General features: G+C 47.9%; 1 protein-coding gene across 2 annotated transcripts in view; it reads left to right on the top strand.

Moving 5' to 3' along the window:
* The window catches only part of elmo1 (engulfment and cell motility 1 (ced-12 homolog, C. elegans)), a 63702-nt gene that overhangs the window by 36788 nt on the left and 4946 nt on the right, over positions 1-21968 (top strand). The window contains exons 13-15 of one of the 2 annotated variants that reach the window (XM_080837927.1): positions 1544-1680; positions 16310-16473; positions 18740-18852. In XM_080837927.1, the coding sequence (XP_080694053.1) occupies positions 1544-1680; positions 16310-16473; positions 18740-18852 (414 nt within the window). Of the gene's footprint in view, positions 1-1543; positions 1681-7010; positions 7115-16309; positions 16474-18739; positions 18853-21968 lie in introns of those variants that run through there. The other variant, XM_080837928.1, reaches the window with a different exon arrangement.

Here is a 21968-nt window from a genome sequence, read left to right as displayed (position 1 = left end):
GCTGCTTTTGTCATTGTTTCAGCCTCGCGCTGTAGCGCTACACGTTCCCACTTTAATTTTGCACAGACTCTTTTTCTTTTTTTCTTTTTCAGCAGGGCTCTGGGGAGCCGTTACGACTGTGCAGATTTTACTGCCTGGATAGGTCGTACATCTGTCCCACGGCTTTTAAGATATTGTGCCATTACTTTTTTGGTAGAAGTCGTGATATGAAACATCGCAGGCTGTTAAACCGTTCAACCATGGGGGAAACCGAGTGCTGAAAACCTCTTTTGTTGTTTTCCTTCGTGTCTTAGTCTTCATCCATATTCCTCCTCGTTTGAGGCGCGTATCACAAAAGTTGAGCTGAATTTCTCAATAATGGAGACGCTCATTGTCACGAACGGAGATGGTCTAAACAATGGAATAACACAAACCTCTGCCTCCCAATCCCATTTATAACTCAACAATGTGTGTGTGTGTGTGTGTGTGTGTGTGTGTGTGTGTGTGTGTGTGTGTGTGTGTGTGCCTTTGTGTGTGTGTGCATGCGTAGGAGTGCGGGGTGCAGAGAAAGCCTGCTCCTGTGCCTTTCCGCGCCGCCGTCTCCTCTGCCAGGAGCCTCGCTCAGAGGGAGGCAGCAGCAGTGGGAGCGTGCGGCGTGAGCAGGGAGGGCTTCGCAAGCCTCCGTCCGTCTCGTGTGTTGTGTGTGTGTGTGTGTGTGTGTCCGTCTCCAGTGTGTGCCGTGCCTGCCTGCACACTGGGTGGATGCTCCCAGGCAGGGCCATGTGAGGCTTGAAATGGCTGGCTAAAATAAGCAACACGTGTTGTGTGTGTGTGTGTGTGTGTGTGTGTGTGTGTGTGTGTGTGTGTGTGTGTGTGTGTGTGTGTGTGTGTGTGTGTGTGTGTGTGTGTGTGTGTGTGTGTGTGTGTGTGTGTGTGTTCGTGTGCGTGTGTTCCAGTTGCTTATGTGTGTGTGTATATATGAATATATATGTGTGTGTGTGTGCGTGTGTGGGTTCCAGGCGCTAACATATGTGTGTGTGTGTGTATGTATGTTGGTATACACAATAACAAAGAGTAAAGGCAAAACAGCCCACTATTCTGTTGTGCCTAAAGCTCAGGCAAAGACAACTGTGTGTGAAGAGTGAGATGTTGAGAAGAGAAGTAGTCCTTAACCACCCTGTTTCTATTTCTGAAAAAAACTGCCATGGGCCTCAATGGGTGATTGAGACTTTAGTCTTTAGATGTGATGAAGTCATATGAAAGTTTGTGTTCAACACTAACAGCTGGTTATTTGGAAACATACTAACCGACATTGTTTCAAACCTAACTGTGCATATTTGACACAAAAAATGACATTTGTCATCCTAATATGTCTCTCTTGAGACATTGAATAACAAAACAAAATGAAAATTGCTGCCATACATTTCAATTTTTGCCTTTTTGGCTGACAATTGTTGCTAACTGGAGAACATTCTTCTGACTGAAGTTCCAAATGTTCCGGAATGCTCTCCTTCCGTACCATGTTATCTGGTGTGTTTACGTTCTCTTCTGGTTCCCTCTACAGCGAGTGAGAACTGCCATGACTTCCACCCCATGTTCTTCACCCACGACCGGTCCTTCGAGGAGTTCTTCTGCATCTGCATACAGCTCCTCAACAAGACCTGGAAAGAAATGAGGGCCACATCAGAGGACTTCAACAAGGTACTGACAAACAACAAACCCATTACGCTACCTAGCACTGGACATGTTTTATTCAGGAGGCACCTTTTCTAAGAGACACTCAATCAGACACAACAGACTTGGTAACTGACACCGTGAAAAATGGCTGGTGCATCTAAGCCAACCTCATTAGTATCCTGTTGCATAACCTACTGGGGTGTCAAATCCTCTACTGCGGCACCGTGTTGTCCAGAGTTTTAACTAGTGTTCACTGAACCCCGACAAAGTGACGTAGATGGGGCCATCCATCTACATTTCTATACACGCTTGACCTCTCTGATCCACACGATAGCACTTGCACTGGTAGGATACACACACACAGTCACATACTCACTTACATACAGCTCGTCAGAACTGAGCACAGAAAATTCACTTGCCCAGACATTGTTTACACAGTTAATCAGTCTGCCTGTGGAACCCCTAATGAAAGCTTGAACTTTTTACAAAGAGTTTAATATTTGAGCTTAATTAGGATGCGTGGACATGAAATTGCATCTTTTAAATGCCTCCCCCGAGCACATTTCTCCCTGGTCACGCTGATCAAATTCATCATTGCCGTTGTCGTTCACAAAGGAAACTCACACGAGATATACCCCCGGCTCCCGTGAGTGTTTTCTTCTTATTTGCATTCTGTCCTCATTAAAAACAACTAAACGACATGAAGAAAAACACATGCACACACATACAAAGTGTCATCTGTTGATTTGGGGCGAGTTCCAAATTCCACGCCCCTGAAAATTGCATCTTCTCACCCCAACTTCCTGCTCCGACTCACGACTCCAAGCACAAAGGTCTTGCTTAGCTCTTGCTCACTCCAGATATTTCACTTCTTTGATTTTCCACAAGAGGCTCAGATTAGCAGAGAGAGAGAGAGAGAGAGAGTTGGGGAAAAGCTCATGAGCAGACGAGTGAATTACAAGCCCCGTTGTTTGGTGAATAATGAGCTGGCAGGGAGATGAATGCAGATTGAAAGTCGACACCGACAGCAGTGGCAGAAGCGGCGGCAACGAAGGGAGGGATGGGAGAATCCGTTTTGTCTGCTGGTCTCATTTACTAGCGGCTAATTCCATTACAAGGCCTTGGAAAAGAGAAATGGAGTCGGATTCAGAGGCTTGAAACGGCTGCGTTTGTTCATTTGTCTTGGCCAGATACACACACGAAAACAAAACAAATCTTGTCATATAATGAGGTGTTTGGATTCTAATTAAATTGGAATGTTCCGGTGACTTTTTCATAGAGGATAAGTGCCTGAAGTGGTAGAGCTGCTTATTTGAAAAGGTTATTTTGCGAATGTTTTGCTGCCAATTAATTGCGCTGTGCTTACCTGGAAAGCTGCCAGAGTCCCTGTCTCCACGTTACCATGTGCAGTCCGCACCACACCGCACCACACCGTACCACACCTAGTATAGTTTTGCAGGGGGGTCTGAAGGGGTTGGTAGCCAAGCAAACAATGTGGTAAGGCTGCCTTTGTCAACACTCAATGATAAAGACAGGGTAGTTGCCGGCCCCCCTCTGCAGTTAGAGAGTGGTGTGGAAGCACACCTCTATGCTGAGTGTGTGTTTGTGCGTGAGAGAGGGAGGGCGAGCGAGCCACTGCCTGAGCCAGTGCACAGCGCAGTGTTTTGTTGGGTGTACATTAACAACCCGGAGGTGACTGTCTAATTGAGAATAAATGCTAATTCAGCAGTGGGCAGCACTAGCCGCTCGCTCGCTTGCTCGGCCTGGCACTGCGCTTGGCCAAGGTGAGATGGGCCGATTTTTATGCTAGTTGACCGAGAGCCAGAGATGCCAGGCTCAACAATAGCAGCAGCAGGAGGGGCGGATGGGGTAACCCTGGACTGGAACATGTGGTGGCCAGCGGAGCAAAGCTGAAGAGTTGTCCAGTGGTGACGTGCAAGGAGTCGGCAGTGCTGCACTTTTGTGTTCGTGTTTTGTACCAATTTCTGAATGCAGGTGTCCGTAAGCCACCTTTCTAATGGTCATGTATGTAGTATGGAGTACAAAATAATTCAGCGTGTGTTTTAAAAGAGATTTATGGGACCTCTACCTCTCCAAGAATCCCTTTATGTTGGCCCTTGGTGACCGTCTGTATGTCTGTATTTAAAACTGCTATAAATCTGATTAACAAAAGCTTATAGCCCAGAGTTCTGGGTGGAGCACTGTAAGGGTACTATTATAATAATTGACAGAACCCCTTAAAGGTAAGGTTCCCAATTGCATTCTTGCATTCTTGGTTTGATGAGAAGAACCAATTGGGTGGATCGCGTTGGGTGGTTGACCTTAATGGCACCCCTGGAACTGTTGCACCTTGAGGCTGATATAATGTTTTATTTTACACCGCCTTCGCTTTACAATGCGCGCAGCAACTGTTGTGTCTGAAAGTGATAAGCCCAAGCGCCGTGCTTTTACAGAGTGTAATTTAGTCCGAAATAAAAATAGGTGCCTGTTGACCTTAATAACACCATCAGGCCACTTGCTGTGACAGCAGAAGGGCGACTCTCTTGACCTTATTAGAGGCGTATTTCAGACTGTAGCGGAGAACAAAGATGAATCGACCACAGCAGCAGCAGCAGCGCTGGCTCTGGTACACAAGCACAAATTGCAATGCTACCCTGCAAAATTTTAAATAAGATGTAGCTTATCATTAAAGTCATCACAAAGTAGGCCAGCTACGTTTCTAGGATTTAGGGGATGCACAAGGCCAAGCCGTATCTCTTCTTGGCGATGGGGTTGAAACGTCTATGGTATGTTTTATTAATGAAAGCAGGCTTGCATGACAGCTCGAGGGTTCATGAGTAGCGTGGATAATCAGGTTGTCATGTCTGGCGGGCTTGGCTGGGCCGGGCTAGGTTCATCTGCAACTGTTGCTGGATGAGTCCCAGACACCTCTGGGCCAAGAACTGCTAACACAGAAGGGGGGGTGGGGGGTTCATGATGGAAATTGAGGGATAAAATGCCCCCACCACACACACACACACACACACACACACATACACTAAACAAAACAAAACACACACACGCACAATACACAGTCAGTCATCCACATGCATAGACATGCTGTTTACCAAGCAAACAAAATGAACAACACTTAATTGCCCACGGCCGAGCAAAGAAATACACACCAGATCAATCCAAAGCACGCACAAGCTTGCATTCACTCGAAATTTAGAGCACACAGTGTCACACACACACACGTACACACACACACACACACGCACACACACGTACACACACGTACACACACGTACACACACGTACACACACGTACACACACACACACACGCACACACACACACACACACACACACAAGAGGAGAGATGCTCTGTGACACACTCCTCACTCCCCCTTTATTTGCGTGGGAGGTGGAGCCTGAGGACTGGAAAAGCCAATTCAATTAGAGCCCCTGCTCCGTCATGCACTGTCACCCGCGGTAGCAGGACAGCCTATCAGCCGCCGCGGTGCGTCGCGCATATGCCACCGCCACTACCGCTGCTGCCGGCGCCGTGCTTTACATTGGCTTCAATACATCTGCAGTGTGGTGGCAGCGGCTAAAAATACCCCCAATTACAGGAGCCGGTTGAACAAGCGGAGTGACATTTAGGGCCGAGCTACTAGCCTGCTGACGCTGACTATAAGATGGTGATGTAAATACATGATGCACATGTATGGCTGTAATGAAGAATGACGTATGAATTGTTTGATATTTGGGGTTTGATGTTTTTGGCAGAAACTATTTCTACCTTCGATTGATATATTTAATGTGTGTGTGTTTCTTATGTAGTGGATGAGATATGTGTGTTGAATAGATTTAGATATGAAGTGTTCTTTTTTTGAAGCCATGTCACAGTATGATTGTACTGTGCTGTAGTGTTCACAGTGTAGCATGTTGAGTAACTATGGGTAGCAGCATATGGATGTGTTATTCTTGCAGTTATAAAACTCTGTGGTTAAAATTGGTCGAAGATGCCATTGGGTCATTGTGTAGTTACACAGATCAGTCACTGTGTTATCCGTACAGTTTGTCAAGGACTGAGGTAGTGTCACAATTGTTTTCATTTTGGCTACAATATGCACTGAAATCTATGCACTGCCCTTACCAACACAGGCACACATACATACAAATATGCCAATATGTCGTTCTGTTCCCTACATGCACCTGTACTCAACCTTTCTTTCTCCACACACACACACACACACACACACACACACACACACACACAAAAAAACTTCTCAGACTCACACCCAAACAATGCATCATAAAATGATTAGGTTCGACTTAAAAAGACCAGCTAGGCGGATGTCATATTTCCCATCGTGTGTGTGTGTGTGTGTGTGTGTGTGTGTGTGTAGGGTGTGCTAGTCAGTGCTGGGGAGAAGAAGAGGAAGGTCTGACGCTGCTGCTCCTAGGGCAAAAAATTCTGAGAGAAAAAAAAACAGGTTTTGCCTGTTGCCATGGTTACCATCTTTCAGTCTCTGCTGCCCCTGCCTCTGCACGACAAGATGGAACGTCTGGTGTGTGCGTGTGCGTGTGTGTGTGTGTGTGTGTGTGTGTGTGTGTGTGTGTGTGTATGTGCGTGTTTGAGCCTGGATGGGCATGACCTCTGACAAATGCCTCATTCACTTCCCACATGCCCCAAAATGACAAGCCTGGGGCTAGGATGAGGTTCCTGTGCCCCCACACCCCTACACCGTCCCCACCCAGCCACAGTGGAGTGGAGCAGCATCCAGAGCTCAGCACAGAGCTCAACTCCCATCCAAGCACTGCTCTCTCGGCCTCCGCTGCCGCCGTTGCTGCCTCCCCTCCCCCTTCTGAACCACTCTCCCCTCCCCTTGCCTCCCTCCCTCCCGCTTCTCCCTCCACCCAGCCCCATGTGTGATCCCTCCTCCAGCGCATCTGATTGGCCAGGGCTGCGGACGCATCTGCCCAATCGCGGCTTAAACTCGCAGATCAACATAAGCAGAGCAGCCTCGCCGATCCCTTCTCCCAGACAGCGATTCTCTGAGAGCCAAAGCAGCCAGAGAAAAAGGAAGAGAGGGAGAGAGAGAGGGAGAGAAAGAGAGTGAGAATTGCGCGCAGGAGGGATGAGCTGAGGGGAGACCGCACGCTCTCTCCCAGGCTGTTGCTTTTCCCCCCCACCTCTGCTGTTTCAATCTCTCTCTCTCTTTCTTTTTTACATTTATTTTTTGCTCCGGTACAAAGCGCAGAGCTTCATCTGCCTCTGCTCGCGAGAGACTCCGCTAGCTTCGTTACCGTGCGTGCGTGTGAGTTAGCCAGCGTTAGCTCCCACGGTAGCCACCCCCGGCGCTTCCCTCCCTCCCCCCCAGCCTCCCTGCTCTCCTCCCTGCCGACGGCCGCCAGCGGAGTGGAGTGGAGTGGAGTGCAGCTGCTCGCAACCATGGAGGTGACCATTCCATGTGAGTACCACGGGGAGTTCTCCTCAGAGAACAGAGGAAGAGGGAAACAGAGGGGAAGGAGAGGAAGGAAGGAAAGAAAATCAAGCCATGTGCCATCAGCCCTGAAAGGATGGAGAGGTAGAATTAGAGAGAGAAGTAGTGAAGAGGGGAGAGAAGGGAAAGCATGAGCTGTGTGTGTGTGTGTGTGTGTGTGTGTGTGTGTGTGTGTTTGTGGGTGTGGGTGTGTGTGTGTGTGTGCATGCATGCGTTTGACTGGGGGTGGTGGCTGGTTGGTGATGCGAGCGAGTGAGTGAGTGAGTGAAGCTGAGAGGAAAGATGTCAGAGGAAGAGAAAAAGAGGTTGTTGTTGTTTGTGCCGTTGCCTGAGATGTGGTCGGGGCTTTGCGTTGGCTTGAGAGGCGAGATGAGGTGCAGGCAGACAGATGGAGCTCTTGGCGGAAGGCAGCCAGGGCGTCCAGGCTTTGTGTGTACTCAGCCACCCCCCACCCCCCCTCCCCAACCCTAATCAGGTTAGGGGCAGATTTTCAGACAGCCCCCAGCGATTAAAACGGCAGCACACTCAGCGGACACACACACACATACACACACACGCACAATCGTACGCATGCACGCACAATTTCACCTCACACCAGGACAGCACTGGGTAGAAATCTTCTGAATGAGGGGTTCCTGGTGTCCCTTAGTGCTTGTGTGAAGCAGACTGATAAACCTAGTGAAGGTACCTACTGCTACTTACCCACATCAGTGTGCTTGCATTTGCCATACATTTCTGTCTTTGGTTCTATGCAGTCTTTGATTTTATACATCTCATTGTAGCCCTAATAGCACAGGTAATCCTCTTTTTCTGGTTTCTTGACTGAACGTGCATATGGCCTTGGTGAAATGTTAGACAGATATTTGTGCACCTGTAAGACTCAAGATTGGATTATATTGGACCCATTTCAGTTTCTGTCTGTTTGTGTGTGTGTGTGTGTGTGTGTGTGTGTGTGTGTGTGTGTGTATATGGAGTGGAGGGGCTGTCCATCTTGTGGTTGGTGGAAATTACTTTGAATTGCCGGGGTAAGGAGGGAGTGCTGCTCAATTCATTGATCGCTGCTTTCTAAGATATTTCAGCATCAGAGGGAGGAGGAGGGCAAGAAAGGGAGAGGGGAGGGAGCGAGTGAGTGAGAGAGAGAGAGAGAGAGAAAATGCACTGTCTTGCCTTCTGCACACACAGACACACACTTAAACACACACTCTCTTGCTCGCTCTCATTCTTTCACACACAATTTGTTTCACACTCTCTCTCTGTCTCACATACACACTCTCTCTCTCTGTCACACACTCACACACACACACTCTCGCACACAATTTATTTCACCTCAATTTATTTCACCTCTCCACCTCAGCCTCCCCATTACAAACACCCTCCCTCTGACAAACCAGCTACTGCTCAGTCTGTGTTGGATCACCATCCCTCCCTCTTTCTCTCTCTGTCAGACTGTCTCTCTCTCACACACACACACACACACACACACACACACACACACACACACACACACACACATTCTCTGCTTGTGTTTATCTGACGTTGAACATGGTCTTAGTAGCATCACGTCATATGCTGTGTTGCCAGAGCCTGAAATGACAATGAAAAAAAATGACTTTTTTTAAAGAAACAGCTGTAAGACAAGTAGTGGAAGAATGACCATGCAGGTAAGCAAGGACACTCCATAATCACACACTCTTTACCGACATACACTCCACAATCACACACTCTTTATCCCTGTACACTCTTTAATCACACACACTTTACCCACATACACTCCACAATCACACACTCTTTATCCACATACACTCCACAATCACACACTCTTTACCCACGTACACTCCACAATCACACACTCTTTACCCACGTACACTCCACAATCACACACTCTTTATCCCTGTACACTCTTTAATCACACACACTTTACCCACATACACTCCACAATCACACACTCTTTATCCACATACACTCCACAATCACACACTCTTTATCCACATACACTCTCGTGCTGCTGTGTCCTTGCCACTCACGGTGTCCCTCTCCGGCCATGGCTTCCTGCAAAGCCGCTGGGTAGCTGGAAGCACAGCATGCCTATCTCTCTCTCTCTCTCTCTCTCTCTCTCTCTCTCTCTCTCTCTCTCTCTCTCTCTCTCTCTCTCTCTCTCTCTCTCTCTCTCTCTCTCTCTCTCTCTTTCTCTTTCTCTTTCTCTCTCTCTCTCTCTTTCTCTCTCTCTCTGCTGGAGAGGCTGGCTGCCCGTGCCAATCAATACATGGAAAATCGTGATCAGGCGTAAGAATCTCTCGAAATACAATTTGATTGGATTTTGCACAGGGTCTCTCTCAGACGAGTTATTTATAACCCTCCTCTTCCTCCTCATCTGGCTTGCTTTGGCCCCCCCAGGCCTGTTTGTAGGGGCTGTGCACACTTGTTTATGCATGTGTGCATACATGCGTGTTTGTGTGTGTGCATGTCTGGTGTTTGTATGGTTGTTTCTGTGTGTGTGTGTGTGTGTGTGTGTGTGTGTGTGTGTGTGTGTGTGTGTGTGTGTGTGTGTGTGTGTGTGTGTGTGTGTGTGTGTGTGTGTGTGTGTGTGTGTGTGTGTGTGTGTGTGTGTGTGTGTGTGTGTGTGTGTGTGTGTGTGTGTGTGTGTGTGCGCATCCTTGAAAGTATCCTTACGGTCGGATCGTTCCACATGGGTGTGCAGGTGGGTGTGCAATGGCTTGTGTTGATGATGGAGTCAATGCAGACGAAGAGGGATGGGCCTCTTTGCCTTCTGCCGGAGGCATATTTAAGAATATGATCTCAGTAATTTTGCATTTCATCACGTGAGAGAATGATAACTTGTCTGCCTCTATTTTTAGTGACATTTCCATTATATTTGTTTAGCAGACACTTCAATTTAAAACCAAAATTCCGTATCAAATCTGTTTGCCCTATGGAAGTCAAACCAATGGTTGTGTGTGTGTGTGTGTGTGTGTGTGTGTGTGTGTGTGTGTGTGTGTGTGTGTGTGTGTGTGTGTGTGTGTGTGTGTGTGTGTGTGTGTGTGTGTGAGGGAGAGTGAGGAGCTGCCTGAGCTGTCTATATAGCACTGCACCCAGCTACCAGGGCCCGCAGGCCTCGCAGAGCTTTTACGGGAAAGAGCTCCATAAAGCTGTCTGTGTGTAAGTGTGTGTCTGGTTTCATTGTGCGTGTGTTTGTGTGTATTTGTAGTTCTGGACATTAGTGTGTGTGTGTGTGATGCTGAAAGAGGCAATTGTTTGTGTGTATGTTTTGTGTGGCAGAAAAATCTGCTTAGTGTGTACCCCTTGTTCATAATGTGTGTGATAGGGGGACCTCAGGTGTATGTGTGTGTGTGTGTGTGTATGTTTGTGCTTGAGAATGGGTGCTCAAATCAAGTCACGATGTGTGTCTTTTCTGTGTGTGCGAGAGAGAGAGAGAGTGTGTGTCATTCTTTAGAAGTAGATATAGTCTGTATACTCGTCCCCTCCTGTCAATAGCTTCCCTCATGCGTCCAGGGCTTCCATTTGTCTGAGACCACTCACAATATGCCAGCTTCCTCTCAATAATACCCTGAAGGACAAATATATTTTGAGTCTGCACACAGAGCCACAACCACGCGTCTAAAAATGGCAGTGACTGCCTCACAACTCAACCCCCTGCGGTAGCAGCCGCCGACACCCACAGGAGCTCACAGATGCTATCCCATGCCAGCTGAGAGCTCGCCTGAGCACGGGCACGCTCAGTAACCAGTCCCTGGGGACCGGCTGAGAGAGAGGGAGAGAGAGAGAGAGAGGGAGAGAAAGAGCCAGAGAGAGAAAGAGCCAGAGAGAGAAAGAGCCAGAGAGAGAGAGATAGAGAGAGAAAGAGCCAGAGAGAGAGAGCCAGAGAGAGAGAGATAGAGAGCGAGAGAGAGAGACAGAGAGAGGGTGAGAGAGAGGGAAAGAGAGACAGAGTGACAAAGAGGGTGGGAGAGAGAGAGACAGAGAGAGGGTGGGAGAGAGAGAGAAAGAGAGACAGACAGAGAGAATGAGAGAGAGGGAAGAAAGGAAGTAATTTTTTTTCAAGAAACTACTTTAAGTGTGAGTGGGATAAAGAGATTGGAAAAGAGAAAAAGAGGGAGCGTGAAGGAATAGAGAGAGAAGAAGAAATGGAGAATGTTGTGTAATCTGACAAGAGAGCTTCTGTCAAAGAGCTGACCAAAGGTGATCACCACCATGGTCTATCGATCAGGGTCACATATAGTGCTTGTTAGTCCAATTACCCTGTATGTAGCACCCGTCGCTAACTCCCAACACCCACGCACTCACGCACTCACACAATGCTGACCAGTAGTGTTGGAGCACTTTCTCATTTGCACGCAAGTCATTACTAATTAAATCAATTAATGGGGGAACTGAAAATCCCTCATTATTGTATTTTTTTTTGTCAATGAACTGAGGAGAATATTCAGTCCTCTTTTTTCTTAACTTCATCTGTGCATAAAAATAGCACCTTACAGCTCCCCTGCTTGATGTGTGTGTGTGTGTGTGTGTTTGCATGCGTGTGTGCGTACGTGAGTCTTTTCGTTCCTCGCTAATGGTTCCGCTTCCTGAACTTTGAAGTGAGCCGTTGTTAATTGACAGCGGAGGCTGTGGGTGAGGGTGGTATTTTTGTATTTATTAAAAAAAAAAAAGGAAGTTGATAAGCATATCAGCGAGCTAGAGAATGAGCGAGTGGTTGGGCGCCCTGAGTCGGGAAGCCGCCGCTTTCCTCCTCGCTTCGCACCTGATTAAGCCACAGCAGCACACTCAGGCAAGTAGGCAGCCAGCTGTGTGAGTCACCACCACCAGCAGCAGCAGCTGTATGGAGACCAGAGGATGGAGGAGGAGAGAAAGAAAGAGGAGTAGAAGAATAGAATGGGGATAGAGAAGATAGAAAGACCTAGTGGAAAAGAAAGACAAGAATGAGAGAGAAACCAAGAAAAAAGACAGAAAAGACAGGGGGACGGTATGGAGAGCAAAGAGAAGAAAGAAAGAGAGGAAGAATGAAAGAACAGGATGGAGAGGGTGAAAGTATGACTAAAAGAGGGGAAGGATGGTTGTCTTAAGGGGAACCTCAGGGGACACACATTAAGCAGACTCAGGTATTTTTGATCTGGCTGTTACACACTTGACGATTCCACCCGTTGGCGTGAATGGGAGAGATGATAGGGATGAGGGTTAGTGTGGGAGTTTGAGTTTGAGTGCCCCCCCCCACCACCCACCCCCCCCTCCCGGACACTGCTTGCTCACCCACATGGATGATTGACAGCAAGTGGCACGGCGCAGTGCGGTGAGTGCCAGCCTCTGGATGGAACTGCACTGATCACTGATTGGACTTGAAGGAGGGAAGTGTGTGTGTACGTGTGTGTGTGTGTGTGTGCGTGTGTGTATGTGTGTGACAACATGGGGGTGTTGATTTTTGAGAGTTTCTCCTCATCAGCCATGGTTTGTCTGAAATCAGGGCAGGTGCTCTGGAGTGCCTTCATCAAGGACACAGGCAGGGGGTGAGCTAGAGCACATCCCCCTGGAGGAAGTGCACTGCTAAGAGTCACATTCCTTTAATTATTCTACTGTTATGTGCGGGTTTGTATTGGTATCCGTTTACATGCCATACCATCTAACACGCCACTTTTTAGTACCATAGCCCCTATCTAATTCTTCTATTTAATATTATGTCTTGTGATGTGTTGTATACAAACTCATATATGACTGGCGGGAGCTGTGGGGTGGTGAAGGCGGGTGTGCTGTTGAGTGATGTGTGTTGGCACGGGTTTGTCATTTCAGTCTCCTGAGTTGTTGGTATGGAGCAAAGTCACGCCAAAGTCACCACTGTCCTTCAGTAAATAATGAACCCTCCCCTACCAGCTCCAGATGATAGACTTTTAGTAACCGTAGGAGGAGAATAATGCCAGTGTTAATCATGTGTGTGTGAGGCTGTGTCCCCCATGTGTGTGAATTTATGATGGATAGCAGAGCCCCGCTATAATTAAAACCAAAAAAAAAGAGAGAAAGACGTGAGACTCGTGCGATAAATCTTGCACGCCCTGATTGCCATGGGCGACAGCATGCTGATTGGTTATCAGGTGTGATTGGCAGCCCGGAGCAAGAGGGGAGGGGATCGCTGAGAATGCTAAACGCTTAACGCTAAACACTCGCTCAGATACATAGACTGGATTGGAAGAGCGCTTTCTTTTTTCTTTTCTTTTTTGATTAAACATCTAGCTCAAGACTGCCAAACGAAATAGTTCCTGCACATCTCCAAATTCCAGTCTTAAATCCTGTGTAAAACACCTTCCAACCAAATGGAACATAGCCATAAGTGGCCACTTAACACTTAACATTTTAAATTGCCAAAGTCTGGTGACTTGAATTCATGGTAACATTATACAGTGTCTGCAGTCTTGTTTTTTTTTTTCTTTCTAAGATGAGCCAGACAAGGCGGGTGCAGTTTAACGATAAGGTGGTCAGTAGTGAGTTTCCCATGAGTGTAGGGCTTTTGGTTACCGTGGACATTACTGGCTTGGTTCTGTCAGGACTGGATGAACCCAGGAAGAGGGATGTCAAAAGGTGGGAGCGTCAATCTCTCTCCATACAGATTGCCTCCTACTGAAAAAGTATCTGTCTGCTCAGACGTGTGGAGAAAATGTAATTTTACCACAGCCTTTTTTTGTCTCGGGCTCATTAAATGTAAACAAACTGGCTATCGATGAGCACGTTCCACTGTCTGTCAGTCAGCCTACTGTGTGTTTGCCCCGAGGTCACTCTGTGTGTGTGTGTGTGTGTGTGAGAGAGATAACGTTTCAAGCTTAATGACATGTTTTGGATGAAGCTGTGTAATCAGACGTGAAATCCTGATCCGTGGGGTGGCTTCAGCAATGCAGCGTGGCTCAGTAGCTGTGTGTGTGTGTGTGTGTGTGTGTGTGTCTGTGTCTCTGTGTGTCTGTGTATGTAGGGGGTTTATGGATATGAGCCATGTTTCTACGGCCTTGTGGTGGTGGTAGCAGCTTCCCCTGTTTCTTGCTTAAGGGGCTATCTCTCTCTCTCTCTCTCCCTCTCTCTCTCTCCCTCTCTCTCTCTCCCTCTCTCTCTCTCTCCTGTTTGTTCCTGGTGTATTGACCCTGGGGATTATCCAAAGCCATTACTTAAAGCTTTTTTTTGGGTGGGTGGATTGTATCCCCCCCCCCCCCCCCCCCTCCCTCATCCTCACATTTGGGCTCATCTTCTTCAGTAATAGATGTGATGACACCCTGTAATAACCACACAAACCCTCGAGTCGGCTCTGCTCTGCCAGCAGGACCAGACTTGATGGGAGGCGACAGACAGCATTGTGCTGTGTGTGTGTGTGTTTGTGTGTGTGTGTGTGTGTGTGTGTGTCTGTGTGTGTGTGTGTGTGTGTCTGTGTGTGTGTGTGTGTGTGTGTGACCATCACAGTAGTTTAGACAGGAAGGTACCCATTGTGTGTGTTTGTGTGTGACCATCGCTGTAGTTTAGACAGGAAGGTACTCATTGTGTGTGTGTGTGTGTGTGTGTGTGTGTGTGTGTGTGTGTGTGTGTGTGTGTGTGTGTGTGAGTGACCATCGCTGTAGTTTAGACAGGAAGGTACTCATTGTGTGTGTGTGTGTGTGTGTGTGTGTGTGTGTTGAATGTGGAGATGGAGAATGTGCTGGTGGAAAGGACTCCAGAGAGGGAAGCCATGAGGAGGCTGATTGCTGATTGAGCCAGAATGGATACGCTGACAGACGCTGGTCGATATCTCTGTGTACCTTTGCGTTTGTGAAAAGGAGGAGTAGAGGGAGAGTGGTGTGTGTGTGTGTGTGTTGGATGTGGAGATGGAGAATGCGCTGTTGGATAGGACTCCAGAGAGTGAAGCCATGAGGAGGCTGGTTGAGCCAGAATGGATAAGCTGACAGACGCTGGTCGAAGTCTGAACCAGTGGTCTGCTGAGTGCCAGTAGCAGCAGCACCACCCTCTGTGTCTGGGGAGGCCTTCTTCTTCATCTTCTTCATCTTCATCTTTTAAACAAAGACATGTTGCATGCGTCACCAGAAGCACAGTTCCGCACACAAGAGATCAATGGACTTGCACACAGGAGATCGATGTGCCCTCAAGGAGGCGTTGGGCAGTTTACTTACACCACAACTCTGTAATACACTGCCTACCATAACAGAGGCATTCACACACACACACACACGCACACAAAAAGGCAGGAACAACTCTGTGTTTGTATGCACTCTGGAATGATATAAAATGGCGGTGGTGATGGTTGGCCTTGTTCCCAGTTCATTGATGCTGGTGGTGGATGGAAGTAGTGGGGCCACTCTTCCTGTCCTCAGCAGAGGTGGAATGCTGAATCTTAGACTTCCTAATGTCTTTCCACCATCTGCCTTGCCTCTCCCAGTCAGCCTGGGCTTAGCCAGTTTAGCTTGGAGCGCCACAGAGCTCCTCCAGCTGCCTCCAAGTTTACGCACGAAGCCATTAGCGTAGCCGTTAGCCACACACCACCGCCGTCCTCACAAGAAAGACGTCTCTCAACAAACATTTCAAAGCCGCGGTAGTGGGGTTTTAGAGGCTGAAAGGGGTTTTTGCTGAAAATGAATTCTCAGTGTATCTGCAAAGAGTGATATTTCCCATTGTAAAATGTATTTGGCTATGTTGACATCCAAACAGCTCATTATAATATCAACACTGTGGCCTGTGGTTGCTAAGCAATGCTGAGGAGTGTCTCTCAGCGAAATGAAAGCTGACAGAAACTTCGCAGTCAGTTTGTGTGTAGGTGAAAGTATTCACTGAGTGGGAAAAAAACCTAAAAACAACTAAATGAACGAAATGAATATAGAAAACAGGAACGAGTGAATGGAAGGAACAGACGAGCGTATGAAAGAATGATGCTGTGCTGGAGAGAAGAGAAGCTGTTGTGAGGGGGAGGCTTGGCTGGGGACAGGAAATAGGAGAGGAACTGAGCACCTGTAGCTCCTGGAGGGATAAAGAGAGAGTGATATTGACTTACATGATTACCATAGTCGGCCCAGGCCTTCATCAATCATGTCAGCATGCCATTCGTTGAGGCAGATTGTAGTTATTAGAAAGCAGGCTCTGAGCCCTCGCATTTCTTTCTGTCCTCCCTCCCTCCCTCTGTCTCTGTCAAAGGTGATGCAGGTGGTGAGAGAGCAGATTATGCGAGCGCTGACGGTCAAGCCTAACTCCCTGGACCAGTTCAAGACCCGTCTACAAAACCTCAGCTACACCGAGATCCTCAAGATCCGCCAATCCGAGAGGATGAACCAGGAGGACTTCCAGTCGCGGCCCATCCTGTAAGTCACACACACACGCAAGCACACACACTCACACAGATGCACACGCAGACACATGGACACACACAAACACACAGACAGACACACACACACATAAACACACACACACAGAGACACACGCACGCAAGCACACACACACACACACCAGCACACACACACACAGACACACAGATGCGCGCACATCAAACACACACACTAACACATACATACCTTGTCATTTTTTAAACATGTTCTCTCAAAACAAAGCATATCAGTGTACATACATCTTCTTGGTTCCCATGTATTGTAATGTATACATTCTGTATTTATGGCTCTGCATCAACCTCAATTCCCATACATGAAAGTATATAGCACTCTCTCCCACAGTCGATGAATCTGGAACAACTCCATTCCTGCCCGCTACCATCTGGTTAGTAAGAGAGGAATGATTTTATTCAGCCGCGTCCAAACCAGCCTGGGGCTAAACCCCCTGTTGGATAGTCAGCAGCTATCTCCCATTGGCTATCCGACCCTAGCAGCTATCTCCCATTGGATAGTCAGCAGCTATCTCCCATTGGCTATCCAACCCTAGCAGTGGCACACCTTGGAGCACATTTCGCCTAACTCTTCCAAACGCAGCGTAAAATGGAGCCAGTGGGCCTCAGCAGGCTGAGCGGGAAAGGTGTGCCTCTTCAGATCAGCACATATCCTCACACTGCACCTGCATCCCTCTGCTCCTGACTAGAGATGGATATGGAGATGGAGATGGGCAATAAACTAAAATACCCCCCCTTGCTCCAAATTGCGTTGCCCACTCCTGCTTCCTCAACTACCCCAGTCACATTACACTAAGAGGAGTCTCCATTACTATTACTCCAGCTGGGTTATTGGGATGTCTTCTCCAGACTCTACGGCTCAGGGGTAATCATTTAAGCACTTACTCGCTTACTTACAGCCCTCAGAGATACCCACTGGACATCAAGGGAAGCGCTACGACTCTCAGATTTACAATACGCAACCCATCAAAGATAATCAATACCCAACCTTTTTAGATCATTTGGTATTTTGGATGTGACATTTCAAAGCCATGTCTGACCTTCAGTAAACGATGTCCTTCAAGACGATGAATGATGTACTTAGTGTGAAATGGGAAAAGCGTGCCTCATTTATGGGGAAATTGTCCCCCCCCAGGAAAAATTAGATAGCACTTGTATCCGTTTTATAGGGGCTGGATGTTATGAGAGGAAGTGCCCCATTTGATATAATGATATTTTAAAGAACAGTCAGCGGCTGTCATTTTCTAACTCGCTTCCCAGTGATGGCGTATGACGATACGAGAGAAGAAGAAGAAAAAAAAAACAGAGCGGCCCGCTAAAGCTCCAAAAATCCTGACGCGAATTGCAGCGTTTAATGAGGACGTCGCGTGATACGTGAAACGAGCCTTTCCCCGCGCTCTCATTAACGATGTGGGGATAAGGAAGCAGAAAGAGATGAGCAATAGAAGACTCCGGAAAGATGAAAGGGGTTTTATGGGAGTGTCAGCTTTCATGCGATGCCCATTAATGACCGAAACGCTGTTACCCAGCCGTGACTTGTTAGGAAGGCTATGCATAATTCAGCTTTAGAAGAGCCCCTACAAGCATCATTGCACACATACATATATTGATGCATTCAGATACAAATATACATATGTATATGTACATATGTATGTGCATATATTATGCACGCATGTCATTGTGCTTATCTTAGTGTTACTTGACAACAAGAGACAGTTGGTCTGCCCACATGTCAAGATAAAAACTTTAGCGCTAAGATCATTTAGGACTTCCTGCTGTGCTCAGCTTCAGTGGGTCTGTATGTTTGAGAACACCATGTTCACTTGAAGTTTCAAGTCCAGCTTCCTGCATGAACAGAATACAAATAACGGTAGGAAGAAGAAGTACTGTAATGCCATAATGTATTCAGAGATGAAATTAGTTTTGTCCGTGCTGGGGGGCAGAATGCACTGCGGTGAATGCAAAGAGGTGTGCATATCTCTGTGTACCTTTGCGCTTGTGAAAGGGAGGAGTAGAGGGAGAGTACTGTGTGTGTGTGTTTGGGTCTGTGTGTCTGTGTGTCTGTGTGTCTGTGTGTCTGTGTGCCTGTGTGTCTGTGTGCCTGTGTGTCTGTGTGTGTGTGTGTGTGTGTGTGTGTGTGTGTGTGTGTGTGTGTGTGTGTGTGTGAGTGTGTGTGTGTGAGTGTGTCCGAGAGAGAGAGTGACCATCTCACCTTTTGTCTCCATGTGCAGTGAACTCCGGGAGAAGATCCAGCCGGAGATCATGGAGCTGATCAAGCAGCAGCGCCTCAACCGCCTATGTGACGGCACCTGCTTCAGGAAGATCAGCAGCCGCAGGAGGCAAGGTACGCATACAGCTCCATCCCTCTCTCACGCTCTCTCTCCCTCCATCCCTCTTACAGTCTCTGTGTGTCCCTCGCTCCCTCCCCTCTCCACCTCCTCCTCCTCATTATCTCCATCCCCCCCTCTCTCCCCACCTCTTTCTCTCCCATTCTATCCCACTGGGTATTTTTCCCTTTCTTTCCTCTGTTTCCCTTTCTCAATGCTTGCCCCCTCTCACTTTCTCCAACACTCTTTCTGTATTCTCATCACCTCGCCTTGTGTGTGCCTCTTACTCTGCTACACTGTTCGTTTGCTCATCTCCGTCTCACAGCACTCTCTTCTCCTCACTACTTCCCTCACTCTTTGTCTATTTTCCGCCCTTCACTTTCTCCAGCCTCTGCCTCTGTCTTTCTCTTTATAGATCCGTCTTTGTTAGCCCGCTGAGGTAGCACAGCTAGCGGAGCGCTGCTCTTACGGCTCTGGGCTCCCTAATTGCAAAGATGGCTTCTTCCATCTTCCTGTCTCGTGTCTTTATGGGTGCACAGACTAAGCCTCTTCAGAATGGTGCACACATCTTTGTTCAGCCAAGCTCTGTCTCTCTCACTCTCTCGCTCTCTCTCTCTCTATCTCTTTCACTCCCTTTCTCTTGCTCTTTCTTTCTGTAGAGGCCTCCAACGGGCTTTCGTTGCTCTGAAGCACGTGAATCGATCCCAGTAATGGGAGGGGGTGGAGGAGGGGTGGAGGGCTTAATTCTATTCCCCCATCTTCTGAAAGCATTGCCTCTCCTCTCTTCTTGTCAGCGAACAGAACAGAACAGAAGTAACAGAACGTCAGCCAGGCTGTGACTCTTTCACAGTGAAGGGAACCGTCACAAAGCCTCTGATTGTGCGGCTGTTGCCTTGAAGCGATGGCGAGGCACAAGGAGGGTCGTCGGCCTCTGTCACGTCCAGACGACAATTATGGGCGAACGAGGGGTTGAAGAGATTGCGCAAGCTTGGGGCTACTGTTCCATTCTGCGTTGCACGAGTGTCCTTCGCTGTGAAAGCAAAAGGCTTTCGCTGTTCCGCTGAATAACAGGCTTTTAAAATTGATGCGGCGCGCAGTAGCTCTCTTTATGGCTTCTATTATTAAGCCTAGCCAGAGGAGGAGGTTGAGGGGGTGGGTGGGTGGGGGGGGGGGTGTAGAGGAGTCGGTGAATGTTTAAAGTGCCCTTCTCTGAGTGTGGGGCATGATGACATTCAGGAGTGGCTGGATGGATAGAGGGTGAAGCTTTAACAGGTTTGTGCGGGAGTCTTTTGGGGGGGCAGGCGTGGCCTCATATCCTCTTTAACACAAGCGGAGGGGAGAGAGGACAGACGACAGGCGGACAGGGAGAGATAGCTGCTCTGCTATCTCAGCTAGCTGCTCTCCCCTCCGAGTCAGGACAGGATTAAATCATTCAAGGACCCAAACGTCTCTTTTTTTTATTCCCTTCCTGTACTTTCTCTCTTTCTCTCTTTCTCTCTCTCTCTCTTTCTACTTTATGCTTTTCCTCCTATGCGAACTCCTCTCTTTTTCATTCCCTTTCTCTCCTGTTGAAGTAACATGAATTCCAATTCCAAGTCAGTCATTCTTCATTCTTTCCCTATAATGCGTCCTTTCGAAAATGTATGTCTCATTCTTTTGCCACCTCGCTCTTTCGCCCTCCATATTTTCAGTTTAGTGCGTTTGCCCGTACGAGCATCAAACCATTTTCCAGAAGCTTATCGTGTATCATCATTACCATCTTAAAAGCTAGCCGAGTTGAGTGAAATCAAAACTGACACGTTGCCTTCTCTGCGCTTTTTCATGGTGATGAAGGACATGGGGGGGGGGGGGGGGGGAATCGCCCACTTCAAAATCAAAAGCAATTGTCTAATCTCAAATCTCCAGTCTTGTAAGTCAAATGAGGTAATGAATTGGCTATAAGGCTGGAAGCGAGTAGCCAGCCTGCTTGAAGCGCCAAGTGGAATGGCCTCGAATGGCATTTTGAGAGGATTGTTTGTTCAGTCAGTGGTGCACTCACACTGCAGAGGCACACACTCACATACACACAGACACAGACACAGACACAGACACAGACACAGACACAGACACAGACACAGACACAGACACAGACACAGACACAGACACAGACACAGACACAGACACAGACACAGACACACAGACACACAGACACACAGACACACAGACACACAGACACACAGACACACAGACACACAGACACACAGACACACAGACACACAGACACACAGACACACAGACACAAACTGCAGAGGCTCACACACACTCACATACACACACACACAAACACACACATACACACACACACAGACTCACACTGTCAAGCATCAGTGAATATGGGGGAGGAGGGTGTGTTGGGCAAAGTGTGCGTGTTGTTTTTGCGTTTTGCTTTTATTTTGGTGTGTGTGCGTGGATGTGTGGTGATACATCCAGACATGGCAGCTTGTTACAGCGCCACACCACGCGCCTCTCTGTTTACGGACGCTCGGCGAAGGCTCACGCGTGTTGATATACCATAGTCTCCTTGCCTGTTTTTACAGCTGATATGCTTTAAATATCTCCGACTACGACGGCGGCTGAGGAACGCGTATCTCCCCCGTACTTTATTAGTCACTCGATTCCTATTCACACTGACTGTGGATCAGTTCCAGCCATGTGGAGACGGCAGCTGGTGTCCTCTGGATGATATTGCTTGCTAAGGGGCTCACAGTTCTTGAAAAGCTTTAAAATGAAAAACTTTCCTTTTTTAATTGTCTGTAACTGCTCCTCTCCTCTCCCGTGCTGATTTCTCACTGAGTGAATGTGTGAGCTTGGCTCTTCCTTCCAAAGCAGCAGCATCAGTTTGAGATGACACACTGTCAGCCTCTAGTTCCGTGAGGTCTCGATGCTCGGGTAAGTCATCGCTGTGTGGGCATCCAAGATGCGGGTCACGTGCCTGTGAATTGCTCTCGCTTTTTTTGCTGTTTCTGTGGACCGTCCTCAGTGCTGTCATGAGTGTGAAAAAATAAATGCCCATACTTACTTCCATCCTAGCACAACGTCAGACATCCACACAGACGTGTGTGTGTGTGTGTGTGTGTGTGTGTGTGTGTGTGTG

This window comes from Sprattus sprattus, assembly GCF_963457725.1.
Source record: "Sprattus sprattus genome assembly, chromosome: 4".
NCBI classification, from domain to species: domain Eukaryota; kingdom Metazoa; phylum Chordata; class Actinopteri; order Clupeiformes; family Clupeidae; genus Sprattus; species Sprattus sprattus.
This window is presented reverse-complemented; position numbering and strand designations above follow the sequence as displayed.